This window comes from Macrobrachium nipponense, chromosome 11 (assembly GCF_015104395.2).
Source record: "Macrobrachium nipponense isolate FS-2020 chromosome 11, ASM1510439v2, whole genome shotgun sequence".
NCBI classification, from domain to species: Eukaryota; Metazoa; Arthropoda; class Malacostraca; order Decapoda; family Palaemonidae; genus Macrobrachium; species Macrobrachium nipponense.
Window position 1 is genome coordinate 47,960,594 of NC_061087.1, and position 15,951 is coordinate 47,976,544.

The window sequence follows — 15,951 nt, forward strand, 5'->3', positions numbered from 1 at the left end:
AAACTGGTTAATGGCAATAAGCTCTACAAGGAGTTGTTACAGTTTGGGTTGGCTGGGAGTTCTGGTACTAAGGGGCGGGGGCTTCGACATGACTCCCCCTTGAGCTTTGCACTGGGCTCCCAAATGACCCATTTTCTTGCAGTAAGCATATACAGGCGGCAATGAAGATGGTCCATTTCTGGGTATTGGAGCCAGAAGGAACTATGCAACTGTTAGAGGTACTGGAGGATGAATGGTATGTCTTGTAAGTATGGACTAGGTTCTTTCGCATCATGTAGAGCCAAGGGGCCACGTGCATAATTGAGAAAGTCCTCTAGTTGGAGTTGATTCAGTAAACCCTCAGACTCCTTGAACTCCAAGGCATCAACCGCCGTAAGGCTCTGTTCTTTTGTTAGGACTAGTCGGACCAGGTTTGACTGACCTCCTTGGAAGGCCTCACCATCATTGCCTCCAACACTCAGGCGTAAGCTCATACACTGTTGCTACGGCCTTGTGACTGCCTCAAGGTTTTGCTGGAATCATGGCCCTCATAGTCTCGGTTGGCTCGTACTCGTTGAAGAGGCTTCCCACCTGTTCCAGCCATGCCTCTGGTCAGCATCATCCCAGTGAGAGGTGTTGGTGTGATGTTAGACAAATCTATTAAGGGGGCCGGCCGGAATCCTTATATATGGGGGTATAGGGCGAAAAATGCAGTCATGAAAAAATTCATGGAGCTTCATATGGCAATTGAGAATATGTATACGAAATATTTCGTCAAAATTCCTCTTACTTTCGTAGTTACAGGGTAATTAGTTAACGTAACTCAATACAACTACTATCCGACTTACAGCCTGCTCGACATACGACCACTCATACTAACAACCTTACTTCAGACACTTGACCATTGAGTTACTTGGCACTGCGCCATCTCATGAGAACTCTCATCACTCAGGCATGAGAACTCTTATCACTCAGGCAGCATCAGTTTGAGTTACCCTGTCCTATCTGCAGCATCATTTGGTATTAACTGTACTGTAGACTGAATTGCAAACCAATTTACGTAAGAATCGACTTCTGACATGCATGCAAGAACCTAACCCCATTGTAACTCAATGCCTGATTGTACGTAATATATGCTATTACATAAATGATTAAAATGTATTAGTAGAAGTACATTATGGTAAAAAGATTGAAATAATGATTGTACATTACATTACAGTACTAAGTAGGCACTTATATAGCAAAGGTTTGATAGTATATCCTACCCAGTATGTTGGCCACTTTCTAAGGTTCGACTTACATCCATTCCGACTTACAACCAGTGGGTCGGAACCAAACTTGGTTGTAAGTAGGATAATACCTGTAAGCCTAAAACATTGATCCGTACAAGAAAATGCAATATTTCTTCTATTGTTGTAAATTTTGATAATTATTGTTAAAGAAATTGGGAGAAATGGCATCTGTAGACATTCCCCGAGTCGAGAAGGGAGACTTCAGCTCAGCTACCAAGTCCAGTCATGATTCAGTGCGATCACAAACCTCAAGTAGTCTACACGTTCGAGTTTTACCTCTGACATTCGCTTGCTTTTACTTATGTTTATGTATGTTTTGGCAAGAATTTCATCATGCCAATGAGGAAAAGACAAGGAAAACATCTCGCTAACATACAGACGAAGAAAAATCGCTCAAGTATTATTACAGAATATCATAATATACACTAGTTAGTGAAGAGAGAGGGGAGGGTTGCGTAGTAATGCCCCCATCTTGCCTGACAGCACACGTCACACTGTGCCCAAGGCTACGATCTTTGAGCAAAGAGATCTTCATTTATGATAAATAACATAGTTTTGGTTTTTTAATACCCAAGATGGAATATGAAATTCATAATAATCATGATTTATTAAATTGTCTTTGTAAAAAGAGAGTACACCTTCGAGTTTCACCTCTGACATTCTCTTGCATTTACATTTGTTTATCTTTGTTTCGGCAAGAATTTCATCATGTCAAAGAGGAAAGTACAAGGAAAACATCTCGCTAACATACAGAAGAAGAAAATTCGCTGTAATAAGCCGAGTTAGTGAAGGGGATAGAGAGAGTTGCATAGGAAGGAGTGCCCCATCGTGCCTCAAGCAGTGCCCCAGGCTACGATATATAAATAAAATAGTTTTGGTTTATTAATACACAAAAAAGAAATATACATTCATAATAATCAGTATTTATTAACATTGTCTTTATAGAAATACGAAGGAAAATTTTGAAAGCCCGTATTTCAAAACTACTTTTTGACCTTCAAAATCTATCTTCTCGCTTAGTTTTAAAGCTATAACATTGGAATTTGGTATATAACTCAGCAAGACATTATAGAACAATCAAATAGAGCCCTTTTTTCCAATTTTTGTTTCGTCTTTTTTTTTTTTATAAATTTTTTCCTCCTGATTTATAGGGTTTATTTTTTTACCATATTGAAAAATTCATATCTAACAAAAAAATGACTTTTAGAAAAAAAACTCCCCATTCGATTGGAGGTCTATATATGGTAGTAATCCCAGGTCTTAATATTAAATATCAAAGGAGGAGATAGAATTTGAAAAATAGTTCTTGTCTTCTCACTATGTGACCCATAAACTGCATTTGTTTACCTCTCACTGATGCCAAAAGCTCTCTTTCAATGCCAACTCTCTCTAATACTTCATTAGTTTTCCTTTCTGTCCATGATATTTTTAAATCCTTCTCCAAAACCACATTTCTGCAGCCTGTAACCTCTCCTCGTCTGCCCTCCTCAAGGTCCAAGTTTCACAGCCAACCCAGCTTCATACTTTTTTATTATCTCCATTTTTGTCTCCATAGAAAGCATTCTCTTCTTTCTGTGAACTTCAGCAACTTTCTTGGGACCCATGACTATACTGTATGTAATTAAGTTATGTAGTACGTATACTAATTAGGTTCTCACACAACATGATAAAGTAGCACAACGAAATCACTAACGAATTTACGTTACTAAACGAAATCGTTGGACCGAACAAATGTTGCGTGCGCACAATAAAGATGTTGGTACGAAGAGGCCGAGATAGGTATGCCACCACGTACGTATAAGATGCATGATGGGAGGGATGCTGTCCAATAGGAGAGAAGGATCTCATGGCGGTGACTAGCATCAGGAACCAATGGGAGAGCAGGAGGATGGTGGCGAGTCTACTAGTACTAAGATGGTGGCGCGCGGCGCGAGTTTCAAAATTGTTATCCAGGCGAATCTCGGACTTTCAGAAACCTTTCGTATCTTGAAAACTTTTCGTATGTAGAGCCGTTAAATTTTTCGCATTGGCTTTCGTATCTCAAGTTTTTCATAAGTTGAGCCTTTTGTATTTCGAGGTACCACTGTATATATATATATATATGGTGCATCTCAAGAACGGAACCCCCGTCGTAACCCGGGGACTGCCTGTATATACGAGGGGGGACCCAAAAGTAACCGGAATTGTGTCATAGAATTTTATTCAGTTATTGTTACATGTTTACAGTCTTATCACCTTCAAAGTATTCTCCATTTGAAGCAATGCACTTATCCAGATGTGTTTTCCACTGTTGAAAGCAATTCTGGAACTCTTGTGAAGTTATGGCTTTTAATGACTCCGTCGTTTTCTTCTGAACCTCTTCAACGTCTGCAAAACGTTTTCCTTTGAGGGCTTTCTTCATTCGGGGGAACAAAAAGAAGTCACAGGGAGCAAGATCGGGTGAATAGGGAGGGTGGGTAAGTGGGGTCATGCCATTCTTGGTCAGAAACTGTCTCACACTCAAGGCGGTGTGCGCTGGTGCATTGTCGTGATGAAGCCACTGTGTATCAGTAGGTGGTATGGTTAGTCCTTACCCCATTGGCACTACAGTGGAAAACTAGCGGTCTTCCTAAGGGTTGGGTATGCTGACTATTGCTGGGGAAGGTGCTTCCAGACTGCAACCATACCCCGCATGCTTAGGTAAGTCACTTTAGAACTTTACACTAAAAACATATCTTCTTGCTTAGTTTTGTGTTATTTTTACCGAAACTAGTGGCTTGACCTTGTACTGGAGATGATTCATTTCAATTTTGAGATGGTTGGGATGAAAATTTGGGAGCTCAAGTTTTTCGTTGCCTTTTCAATTTCTTTGTCATTCTCCTTTGAGGAAGAAACAACGACTACGCTATTAAAAAACAGGTTTTGATGTAGGAAAAACCTATTTTTGGTAGTCGCTGTTGAATCCTCAAAACCCTCCCACTTCCCTGACGAGAAGCATGGGACTTGAGTAAAGGTTTATCCTGTATTGACCAACAGAGTAATGGTTCTTGGTCTTTTAACCGGCCAGATCATAAAACAAGATGGCCAATGCCCATGCACAGTAGTCACTTCTGCAGTTTTGATGTAGGAAACTGGGTACAGCTTCGCTGAAGTCATTTCTTTGATGTTAGTCTAGTCACCGTGGGCCACTGGCACATACCATCAAAGGTAACTTGGAACTCCTTTGAGGACTCAACAGCGACTACCAAAAATAGGTTTTTCCTACGTCAAAACCTGTTTTTAGATAGGTTCCTCAGAAAAATCTGTGAATAGGTGAGTCCGTAAATCTGGAGACCACGAATACAGGTTTCCACTGTATGCTGGATGCATATTACATTTTTTATAAAAAAGCTGGACTTATATATTTTTTTCATCAATATTCCATGACTATGATTATGTACATTAATTTATGCTTATTTATATATGTATTGAATTACTGTATTAAATGAAATGATTACAAATGTCTTATACCCCTGTCATAAATGAATCAAATATCAAAAGTTTAGTAATACGTAATACTTTTTAATAAGTCTTGTTTCTTTCCTGAAATGATATTGTTGTACAGAACTTATAATAAGCATTCTAAAAAGATAAAAACTAATTCTCTCTCTCTCTCTCTCTCTCTCTCTCTAGTCATACTGAATTGACTTTTTGTTGCAAAATTTTCTTTGAATTAGAGTTTATCAAAGTGACTTCAAATGGTAGTAAAGTGATTTGTATTACATAATGAAACAGTTTATGCACAAACAAATACCCTTACACAGAAAAGTGCCACATAGTTTTAGTTTCAACACCTATATGCAGTGTTGCATTTAGTTATTTTTTTAATTAAATATTATGCAAAGTGCAGTACTGCATTTTTTTTCAAACATCTTACTACTGTATTCAACTGTAGCTAGCTACAAAGGTGCCAATGCTTTTGTACTTACACACATGCACACATTCACACTATGTGACGGTCTCTGTAAAATGAATAATTACTATCTGACATATTAGTGAACATGTAGAAGTGTATAGAGAGAGTGAATGAATGAAGGTATTTTGATTTTAATTTAGCAGTAGGTTGGTTGACGATCAGTACATATGTTGCATTATCAAAACACGTAGCACGCACACTGACAAGATCATCAATCAATTGCACATGCATTAAAAAGCTGTACTTTTAATTTTTATATTGTTCAAGTTTCTCCACTCTTTATTTCATATTTTAACTTCTCCCAGGGCTAAATTTCAAATTAATGTAAGTTTTTCTTTTTTTCTTTAATGTTCAGAACAATGATGTGCTGACTGTGACCCACTTTCATTATGTTGGCTGGTCTGGTGCTTTAGGCGAAGTGCCTTTAGTAACACATGGCATCATGGAACTTATCATTAGAGTCCAGTCCCATACTGATGCCACCTTGAACACACCTGCTCCAACTCTTGTTCACTGCTCGTAAGTATGCATGCGTGTTTCACTATGGTAATTAATTGATAATGAAATAAATTATAGTGGTAAATTGTACTTTTAAAAGTTTGCAAAATTACCACATTTCATGCCATGTAAGACACACCAGGGTATGAGACACTTATTTTATAGCATGATATCTTTGAGGGAAATAAAAATGAAAATACTCACATTTTCCCTGAACTTTATAGCCCTCTCCTCAATCAGGCTTTAACTCAAGATTGTATGCTATTGGATGTTTTACTCAGGGCCCGCCCTAGGGTTGCTGGCACCTATGCAAGATGAACTTTGGCACCCTTACAAGTGCAGTAGTACCTGGAGATACGAAATTAATCCGTTCCGAGGCGCCCTTCCTATCATGAGTTTTTCGTATCTTGGACCACATTTTTCATGTAAAATGGCTAATCCATTCCAAGCCCTCCAAAAACACCCCAGTAAATTTCATAATAAAGTTAAATTGACCTATAAACAATGAAATACTACAACAATTTGGACCATTCAATACGTAACTTAATAATAAAAATGCAAAACCTGTAAATAAAGTGTATATTAGTGTACAAGAAATATTATTACTGTAACGTAAAATGTGGAAGCTTACCTTTCGAGTGAGGCTATCTCCGAAAGTGGCGACAGAGGAGGAGGACAAACGGCAGATACGTACACTTAACTTTGCGAAACACATAAAAAAATGTCAGAAAAACAAACTAAACTTTACAAAACACATTAACAAAACTGTAACACTTAACTTTACAAAAAACTTAAAAATAAAATTTATTTTGTCTTTTTTTATTTTTACATTTCTTTTTACTTTTTTATACTTTATGTAATTTCAATTTCTTCACCACCGAATGGATGCCAGATGTTTCAAGATGAAGATAAGTGACTGAATATTACTAGACTGTAAGAGTTTTAGCTTACAATTGCGTTTTTCGACCATTTCAGTAGAGTCAAAGTTGACCGAACGTGATTTTTTTCTATTTATCATGATTTATATGCAAATATTTCAAAAATGAGAAAAGCTACAACCTTCAATTATTTTTTGTTGTATTCTACATGACATTGCACAAATTTTCATATACATATAAAACTTTATGTAACGGCTAATTTAAAATGATGCAAACATTACCACAAACGCACGTATGATTTTTTCGGATGTAAAGAAAATGTTATTTTTTTCATAAATTCACCATAAATTTAAATATTGTGCTAGAGACTTCCAATTTGTTGCAAAATGAAGGTAAATGATTGAATATTACTAGAATATAAGAGTTTTAGCTTACAATTGCGTTTTTCGACCATTTCTGTACAGTCAAAGTTGACCGAAGGTTGAAAATGTGTCACTTATCATTTTTTATATGAAAATATTTCAAAAATAATAAAAGCTACAACCATGGGTTGTTTTTAGTTGTATTGTGCATGAGATTGCGCACATTTCCATATATAAAACTTTATGTAAAGGCTAATTTTAAAATGGTGCAAACATTACCACAATCGCATGTATGATTTTTTTCGGAAGAGTTACCGCACGGACGTAAGGAAAAAGTTTTTTCATATATTCACCATAAATCGAAATATTGTGGTAGAACTTCCAATTTGTTGCAAAATGAAGGTAAATGATTGAATATTACTAAAATATAAGAGTTATAGCTTAGAATTGTGTTTTTCGACCATTTCGGTTGAGTCAAAGTTGACCGAAGGTTAAAATTTTGGCACTTATCGTTATTTATATGAAAATATCTCAAAACTGATAAAAGCTACAATCATGAATATTTTTTTGTTGTATTCTACATAAAAATACGCACATTTCCAGATATAATACTCCATGTAACGGCTAATTTAAAATGGTACAAAAATTATGTCAAAGTGACGAAATAATTTCCGAGATGTGTCACCGATACTTTTTAGTGCGGCAAGAAAGAAATTCGCGCTTGCGCGCCTGCGTAACGATCGTAAACAAAACAACGCCTTGATCCGTGAACACCCAGCATCCCCCAAGGCGCGTGATTCAAGAGTTTTAGGTTGGTAGGCCTATAAGTATTTTTTCCGCGAAATTTTAAAAAACTTTTGTATGTCGACGTAAAATACGTCCAGTCGGCACCCGAGAGACAAAAAATGTCGACGTAAAATACGTCCACTCAGCGTTTAAGGGTTAATATTTCCAAATGTTGATAATAACAATAATGATGATAATAACAACTGTAATTACAAAATGCTATAAAACCCTTTACCCTCATCTTTCTTTTTAACTCCACGAGAGCTGTCAAAATGTCAAGTAATGTGACAAGAGGGGTAGTGTTGCCGATTAGCAGTCAATGATTTCTCTCTTTGTCTACGTTGTACGTATGTAATCTTCACACACTCCATAATATCATCAACCATTTACTATTTCTTTTCGTAGGGGTAATATATTCAGCTAGCTTTTAAATGAAATTAGGATAACTTTCATTTCATTTAAAAGATAGCTTAATGCTTTGGGAGCATGATTAGGGTCTTATTTAGAGTTCAAACTCTAGAAGTAAGCTTTCCCTTGCGTGAGGGAGTCAGGAACCTAACCTCATGTTAGTTCACAGTACAGTGGCTCCCCCATATTTGCGTTCCCTGGAATCACGGATTTCTCTCTGGATCATATCTACCCATTATTTGTGGGAAATTAGCCTATCTGCAGTATTTTTCTATGAGAGTTATCCAGAAATTCCTGTTTTTTTTTCTTTTCCTTTTTTTTTATCAATTTCATTATAAATGCACTTTTTGTGGCAGAACTATTTAATAAAAACCAGGTATAAACATTTTTGGTGGGTTTTTCTTGAGTTTTACCTACCAATAAAGGCCGTTTTCAGCGTTTTCATAGGGGTTCCAACTACGTATTTGCAGATTCTAAACATTCATGGGGGTCTGGTACGTATCCCCCACAAGTACGGGGGGACCACTGTATTACTGTATATGTACACATTCCGAAAAAATCCATGAACAGGTGAGTTTGTGAATCGTGAGTCTGTGAATATGGGGGGTTTACTGTATGTAGTATATTTTGTTACAAACATGAGTAAATAAGATGGGAAATTGGCTTTTGTATCAGTTTTTCAATTTAGAGTTCAATGGTGGTTGTTTATAAGGATATGTATTTATTGTTTACGGTTTAGCAGTCTTGACAAGAGAGGGGGAGTAAGGTTATGAAGTTGCTGTTTACTTCTATAGAGTGCTTTTTACCATATCTTGAATTTTCTATCATCTGTCATAGCCTTGGCTCTCTATTAATGCAAATACAGGAGAGATTTCACTGTATGGTAACACTGGTAATCGCAACCTTTAGGCCTACCCAAACCTAACCGGTGGGGTATTAGATGCAGGGTGAGTTTTCATTGAATTATTTGGTATGAGTGTGTCTTATGATAGGAAGTGTGCTGTATTGAGTAGTCATTATTGCATTACAGGATACTTGCTTTAAAAATTGAATAAACAATTTTTTTTTTAGCTTTTGTTATATATTTATTTATTTTTTACAGTGGTGGTGGAGATCGATCCAGTGTTTACTGCTGCCTTAATAATTGCTTACGGCAGCTTCGACGAGAGGGGCGAGTAGACATATTTCAGACTGCAAGGAGGCTGAGAGCCTTGAGACAGTTCCAGTTACAAGAATTTGTAAGTTGAAATTTATTCAGGTTTCAAATCGAATCCTTTTTGATAAGGAAAACATCTAGTATTTTAAAGTTACGTACTTGTAGTAAACTGATCCCATTTGTTGTTTTCTTAAGAAATCCTCCAGTTATTTTTTATACTGTGCTTTTTAAAACAGTGTAAATGATTTGGTGGTGATTTGATAATGGTCTTGTTTATTTTGTAGAAGAAAAATGAGTTCTTGACCGTCAAACTGTTGTCTAGTTGTTTTCAGTTTTGTACTGTAATGTAGTCATTGAACTTTTAGTAAAAGTTTGGGAGGTAATATTTCTGTACTACTAGTTGTACTGAATTTTTCTGGAAACCAGGAAATTAAATACTAATATCTGCTGATTATCATCCAGTCACTTTTGAACCATGCTGCAGGGAGATTACAGGAAATATCTGTTATTATTTTATAACAGTGCTGTTACATAATGGTCTTTTACTTAACAGTTTATCAAATTTATGATTATTGCATGTTTTGTTCTTGTAGTAGGATGGATATTGTATAACAGAATTAAATTTGATGCTGGTATCAGTTGTTACATCCACATGTTAGGAGGTACAAACTTACAAGTTGACCCTTAGCTTATTGCTTCTGACTGTTTCTTGATCATGCACAAACTTCAAGTGTTATTAGACAGTTATAAATCTAAAATGACAAGCGCATCTAAAGTGATACTGTGAAGTGTAAGCCTGATAACCCTTAAAGGGATAAATAACTCAGACAGGTGACTTGATCTGCTGCTGTTTGAGCACCACTCCTTGAGGTACTTAACCTGATTTGACACTGGTACTGATGTTTTGTGCTGTTGGAAAGGTTAAGAGCGGTTCTGGTCTTGCTTCTTGGTGTCAGTATACCTCGCATACGTCTAAGTATTGTACAGATTAAACTCTTTAAATTAGTAGGGATTATTGCAGTTGCCCATCCGAGTTTCACAAATTGTGGGACTTTCAAATGGCCATGTGCTTACAAAATATTTTTTTTAAATACAGTATTCAATTGAATTGGCTTGTTCATGTGCCTTGAAATCAGTACACTTTTATACAATGTGTATACAGTGGACCTCCCATATTCGCGGGGGTCCGCAAATACTTAAAATCCCTTTAAAAATGTTAGAACTGCCTATTTTTTTTAGCTCAAACATGGAAAACTCTAAAATGCATATACATAAATATTTTTTCTGGGCTCAGCTCGTGTCGCTGCGCGAAATATCCTTTAATCTATTATTTCTAGGGTAAATGTACTAACACATACCAGAGAATAAATAAAATAAAGAAAAAGGTCAGTATAACTGACTCGCTCACCCTCCAAGAGGGTGTCGGTATGAACACTAGGCGAGTGAGACCACTACCACGAGCCAAATGCCAATAGAAATCTCCCACTACAAAAACCCTCCATGAGGGGAGCCGACCCACAGAGTGAGCAGCTCGTACTACTACTACTCCATCCCATGCTGCCGACTGCTGCGCCTCTGGTGGCCATCCTTTTCAGTTAGCGCACACGAGTCACACGTGCTATTTTTCTCTCTGTGTTTTTTGTGCCCTTTCGTTGGATTTATCTATAATGGAGCGTGCAGCTATCGCAGCAGCTAAGTTAAGTACTCAGTATTTATGGTTAGTTGGTTTTTTTTCCGGCCCTGAGTCAGTATTTGCCGTTTTTTAGGTATAAATACGAACTCTGGGTCGGAAGCATGGCAGCATGGTTCTGCCTCGTGGTGGGTTCGTTCTTGGTCTCCCATACCTAGAACATCCCCTTATCTATGTACGCTCTATATTAATTATCCGTTTTACTTAGGGTACTGTCTACTCAGGTTTGTCATGCATGCATGTCTTTTACCTTATGTAGGCTTCTTCTTTCCAGACCCTAGTCCCGGCTCTTAGTATCGGCCTCTGACTAGCTTTGAGTGGTAGACTTACCTTCGGGTTAGTCGTACACTCCTGGATTTTTTCTCCTACTATATTGCTTTCTTTCTTTTATTTTTATTTAATTGTACCATGTATTTTGTTATGGTTAGGTTAGTTAGGCGTCTGGCTTAGCCTAGGTCCTGGCTCATTGAGCCTATACTACCGCTCATCAGTTCGGTTGCTTCCCTATAGCATCTCTCTGATCAGTTGGTTTTGGCCCGTGGCCTATATGCTACTGCTTTTCAGTAGTTGCTTCCCGATAGCATCTCTCTGATCAGTTTGGTTTGTCCTAGGCTTAGTTGTCTTGTTTTGGTCTTACCGCCTCGTGGTCACTACGCAGATCAACGAGACATCCAGAACGCCTGCCTGTCACCTTCCCCCCCCTCCCGCTCTTCCATAGAGTCGGGGGAGGGTGGGTCGGTCTGCCCATGCTCGCTCCACATACCCGAGCCTGCCTCCCTCTCTCCCCCCAGGCGGAGGGGCTAGGGAGACGGGACAGACCCAGGCTGGACTCGACCTCTCCGGCTTCTCGGTCCGGCCGGTTGGTAATGTGGTGGGGGGTACTGGCCTTTCCCCCCATCCGTTGCTTCCTTGTCGCTCCGTGTTAGCTCGAGCCTGTATGTCTTCTCGCTCTTTCCCACCTTACTAGGGCTCCTTTCCTGATCGGAGTCCTGGCATCCAGCGGAAAGACGTTAGTCCACCCAGTAGAGTGGACCGGAACATACAGTGGGTCCCTGCTAACCTTACCGTATTGCTGAGTTACTACACTCCGCTACGCACTGGACTTGGTCCGGTTCGTTTGAGTTTTAGGTTTAAGTGTTATTAGATTAACTATAAGTTTATCTTAAGTACCTTAAACCTTTCCCCCCTCCCTTACGTGTCTTACCGGATCTCTCCGGATTATAGCCTATTCAGGCGAAGCAGGGAGGGGTTATGCCCAAAATTTTTTCCGAGCTCCGGCATGCAACGGAGTTCTTCTGTCCTTTAGCCTGTAAGTGATATTCTTTAAGATACTCATGTGTCTTCCCACTTACAGGCCACCAACTGTGAGCATCCGGGATGCGCCGCCACACTTCAGGACACATGTGGACACGAAGTTTGCCGGTCCCATGCTCCATGCGCGACTCCGCACGGGGACATCCAGGTCTGGTACCATGAGACGTGCACCATATGTTACGATCTGGTGAGCCAGCTTTTAGAAGGGGTAAGTATTCCATCTCCGGTAGCTGCTCCGCTTCTGTTTTAGTGCTTAAGTTTTCATCATTCACTTTAACTTAAGGCATCTAAGTTTAAGTTATACTTTAAGTTTTAGTTTAAGTGATTCTTAAATCTAATCTACGCCCTCTCTTCCAGGCGCCGGCAGTGAGGGATACCGCACTGGCAACCCTGCGGGCCTGGGTCGGCGGTTTTGGGAAGAACGCCGCCAAGGGTATGCCCTACATCTTAGAGAAGCGGTTGGCGCTGTTAATCTTCCCCGGAGGCAAGGCGACAGGATACGTCGACCCAGTAGAGGCGGCCCCGACTATCGCCTTCATCCAACAACAGCTGGCTGCCTCATTAACTGATCAAGACCAGGATATCTCCACGGACGTCGCGACTTTAGATATTAATGTGGAACCTATGGTAGGTGTAGACGACCTGTTGGTCGAGGTAGGTACGGTGGACACCCAAGGGTCACCCTTGGGCGTAACTGTTTCTTCTACTCCTGCAACCTCTCCATCCTTCCAAGGCTTTACAGGTGATGAATTGTATACTCCTCCTGACGCTTCGGTTAGACCTAAGGTCAAGGGTCAAGCAGTGAAATCCTTGACTAAGACGTCGTCGTCGTCCAAGAAGACGACTTCGGCTTCATCCTCCTCGCGTAAGTCTCCGGCTGGGGAATCCCCGGAGCAGACAGGTCTAAAGCTTCTAGCTCCGGCTCTAAGTCCTCGAGGAGTAAATCCTCCAGAGAGAGATCTCGCACTCCGGCAGAGTCACCAGTTCCGCTACCCTTGGTTCCGATTCAGAGCCACCCCTCCACCTCCGCAGCAGCTCCGGCCTTGGACTCCAATGCTGGCCTGTTGCAACAGGTGGGCGACCTGGTTGGGTCCCTAAAGAGTAGCATGGAACAAATGATCTCTCGATTGTCGGATAGGATTACTTCCCAGGACTCCATTATAGCCGGACTGAGAGAAGCCCCTCTAGCCTCTCCTCCACTTTCCAATACGAGTGGAACTCAGCTTCCTCCGTATGACTCGCTACCTCCGTTCTCGATGAACAATCCATGGAGAGTAGCGTCATACGCCCCCTTCCAAGACGGTCTCATTTCTATACCGGAATTTGGAACTCGAAGGATAGAGGACTTCGAGTTCTACCCAGGAAGACCTCCAGCCTCCGTTCATAGGCTACGCAAGGCTTACAGCTTCAAGCCATGGTTCGGGATGATAGTGGTACCAAAGGAGACAGTCCTCTATTCACGAGACCAGGCTCAGAGAGAATGGCTCAGGTGTTTAGAGGACATGGATTGTTCTAATACCAAGATACAACCTTTTAAGAGTCCCTTTACCATTTTCACAATGGATGAGAGTACCCCGCTCCCGTTCCTGACAAAGATCGCGAGGTCTACCATCCCAGCGGCCCGCCAGAAGGGGGAACCCATGCCTCAATTGAAGGAAGCAGATCCCACATCTCCGTTGCTCCCCTCATGCCGGGAGAATTGTGGGAAGACTTGCCGAACACCTTCTCAGCTGGCAAACTCAAACCGGACTGTGCTATGGAGCAGTTTGGTGAAAAGCTACCCAGGCTCCCAGATAGCCTTATTCAGGCTGAATTTGACGCGAAATCGCGATTAGCCAGGTCAATTAACTCTATGGCTATGACCGAGGTAGCAACCATAGCCTATGGCTCCAGAACCGCTTTTTAAACTCATGCCACCCAAATCCCTGACTCAAACGGTACAGTCGGATATGTTTGAGTTTGCCACTGCTAGAACGAATTGTAGGAAGCATGTCCTACAAGAGGCAACCATTCGGCATGAGCCGAATAGGTTACTCTCGTCTAACATCTGGGGAGCAGATCTCTTCCCAGAAGCTATGGTGAAGGAAGTCCAGTCAGAGGCTACGAGGCTGAACCAGAGCCTTAAGGACCGTTGGGGCCTTACGGCTAAGAGGAGGCAAGACCTAACACCTAAAGGTAAGGGACAGAGGAAACCTAGGCGTTTCCAACCTTAACCAGAAAAAGCAGCCACCGCTTTCCTCAGCAAGTTCCAGCGGTGCCCTTAGTGCAAACAGCCCAACCTTCCACTTCTAAAGCTCAATCACAGCCAATTTATGTGATATCCCCTCAGCCTCAGCCCTCCACCTCTTACGCCATCTCTCCAGCTTACAATCAAGCCTTCGAGAGTCAAGCTTCACAGAAGTATGACCGCTCGGGTAAGGGAGGCAGAGGTAGCGTTCCTTTCGTGGGAGAGGGTCGGGAGGCCCCTTTAATAGGGGAAAGCACTTCAGAGGAGGCCGAGGCGGTTACCAGAACCAATGAAGAACTTCAGGTAGGAGGGAGGCTGTTTCACTTTCGCCACCGGTGGAACTTCAGCGAATGGGCTCAGAGCATAGTGTCAAAAGGCCTGGGTTGGAGCTGGTTGACGAACCCACCTCCATCCAGACCTTTCCGTCAACTTCCTTCCAAGGAATTGACAGAGTACGCAGAGGACCTCCTTCAGAAAGGAGCTATAGCGAGAGTCAAGAGATTAAAATTTCAAGGTCGCTTGTTCAGCAGTGCCAAAGAAAGGCTCACAAAAAAGAAGGGTAATCTTAGACTTGTCCCGCTTAAACTTAGCCATCCGCTGCGACAAGTTCAAGATGCTCACGATCTCGCAGGTGCGGACCTTACTTCCCGTGGGGCCGTCACCACCTCTATCGATCTTACAGACGCCTACTATCATATCCCTATTGCAAGACACTTCCGTCCGTATCTGGGTTTCAAGATAGGAGACCAGGCATTCTCCTTCAAGGTAGTTCCCTTCGGACTCAACGTGGCACCCAGGGTGTTCACGAAACTAGCGGAAGTGGTAGTGCAACAACTCAGGTCACAAGGGATTATGGTAGTAGCGTATCTCGACGATTGGTTGATCTGGGCTTCAACAGTCGAGGAATGCAACAGAGCTACACTGAAAGTGATTCAGTTCCTGGAATATCTAGGCTTCAAGATAAACAGGACCAAGTCAAGACTCACTCCAGAGTCAAACTTTCAGTGGCTGGGCATTCAATGGAATCTATCCTCCCATACTCTGTCGATTCCATCAACCAAAAGGAAAGAAATAGCGAAGTCAGTCAAGCAATTTCTAAGTCACAAACTGGCGTCAAGGAGGGCTCAGGAGAGGATCCTGGGTTCTCTCCAGTTTGCATCAGTGACGAACGTCTTAATGAAAGCCAAACTGAAAGACCTAACCAGAATCTGGCGCTCACGAGCAAATGTCAGGTCCAGGGACAAACTATCACAGTCCCTCTGATTCTAAAGAATCGACTTCGGCCGTGGGCGAAAGTCAAGAATTTGTCAGTGTCAGTACCCCTTCAGTTCCCTCCACCAGGGATCACCATCCACACAGACGCGTCCTTAAGCGGTTGGGGAGGGTATTCCCAGGTCAGGTTCAAGGAACTTGGTCACCTCAGTTCA

At 41.1% G+C, this 15,951-nt stretch overlaps 1 protein-coding gene across 2 annotated transcripts in view; it reads left to right on the forward strand.

Annotated features, from left to right (window-relative positions):
- Positions 1–15,951, forward strand: part of LOC135205750 (tyrosine-protein phosphatase 69D-like) — a 472,711-nt gene that overhangs the window by 440,113 nt on the left and 16,647 nt on the right. For both annotated transcript variants that reach the window (XR_010312592.1, XM_064236870.1), the window contains exons 24-25: positions 5,561–5,724; positions 9,240–9,375. Coding sequence is in view for 1 of the 2 variants with exons in the window: in XM_064236870.1 (XP_064092940.1) it covers positions 5,561–5,724; positions 9,240–9,375 (300 nt within the window). In the remaining variant the exon portion in view is untranslated. The remainder of the gene's footprint in view (positions 1–5,560; positions 5,725–9,239; positions 9,376–15,951) is intronic.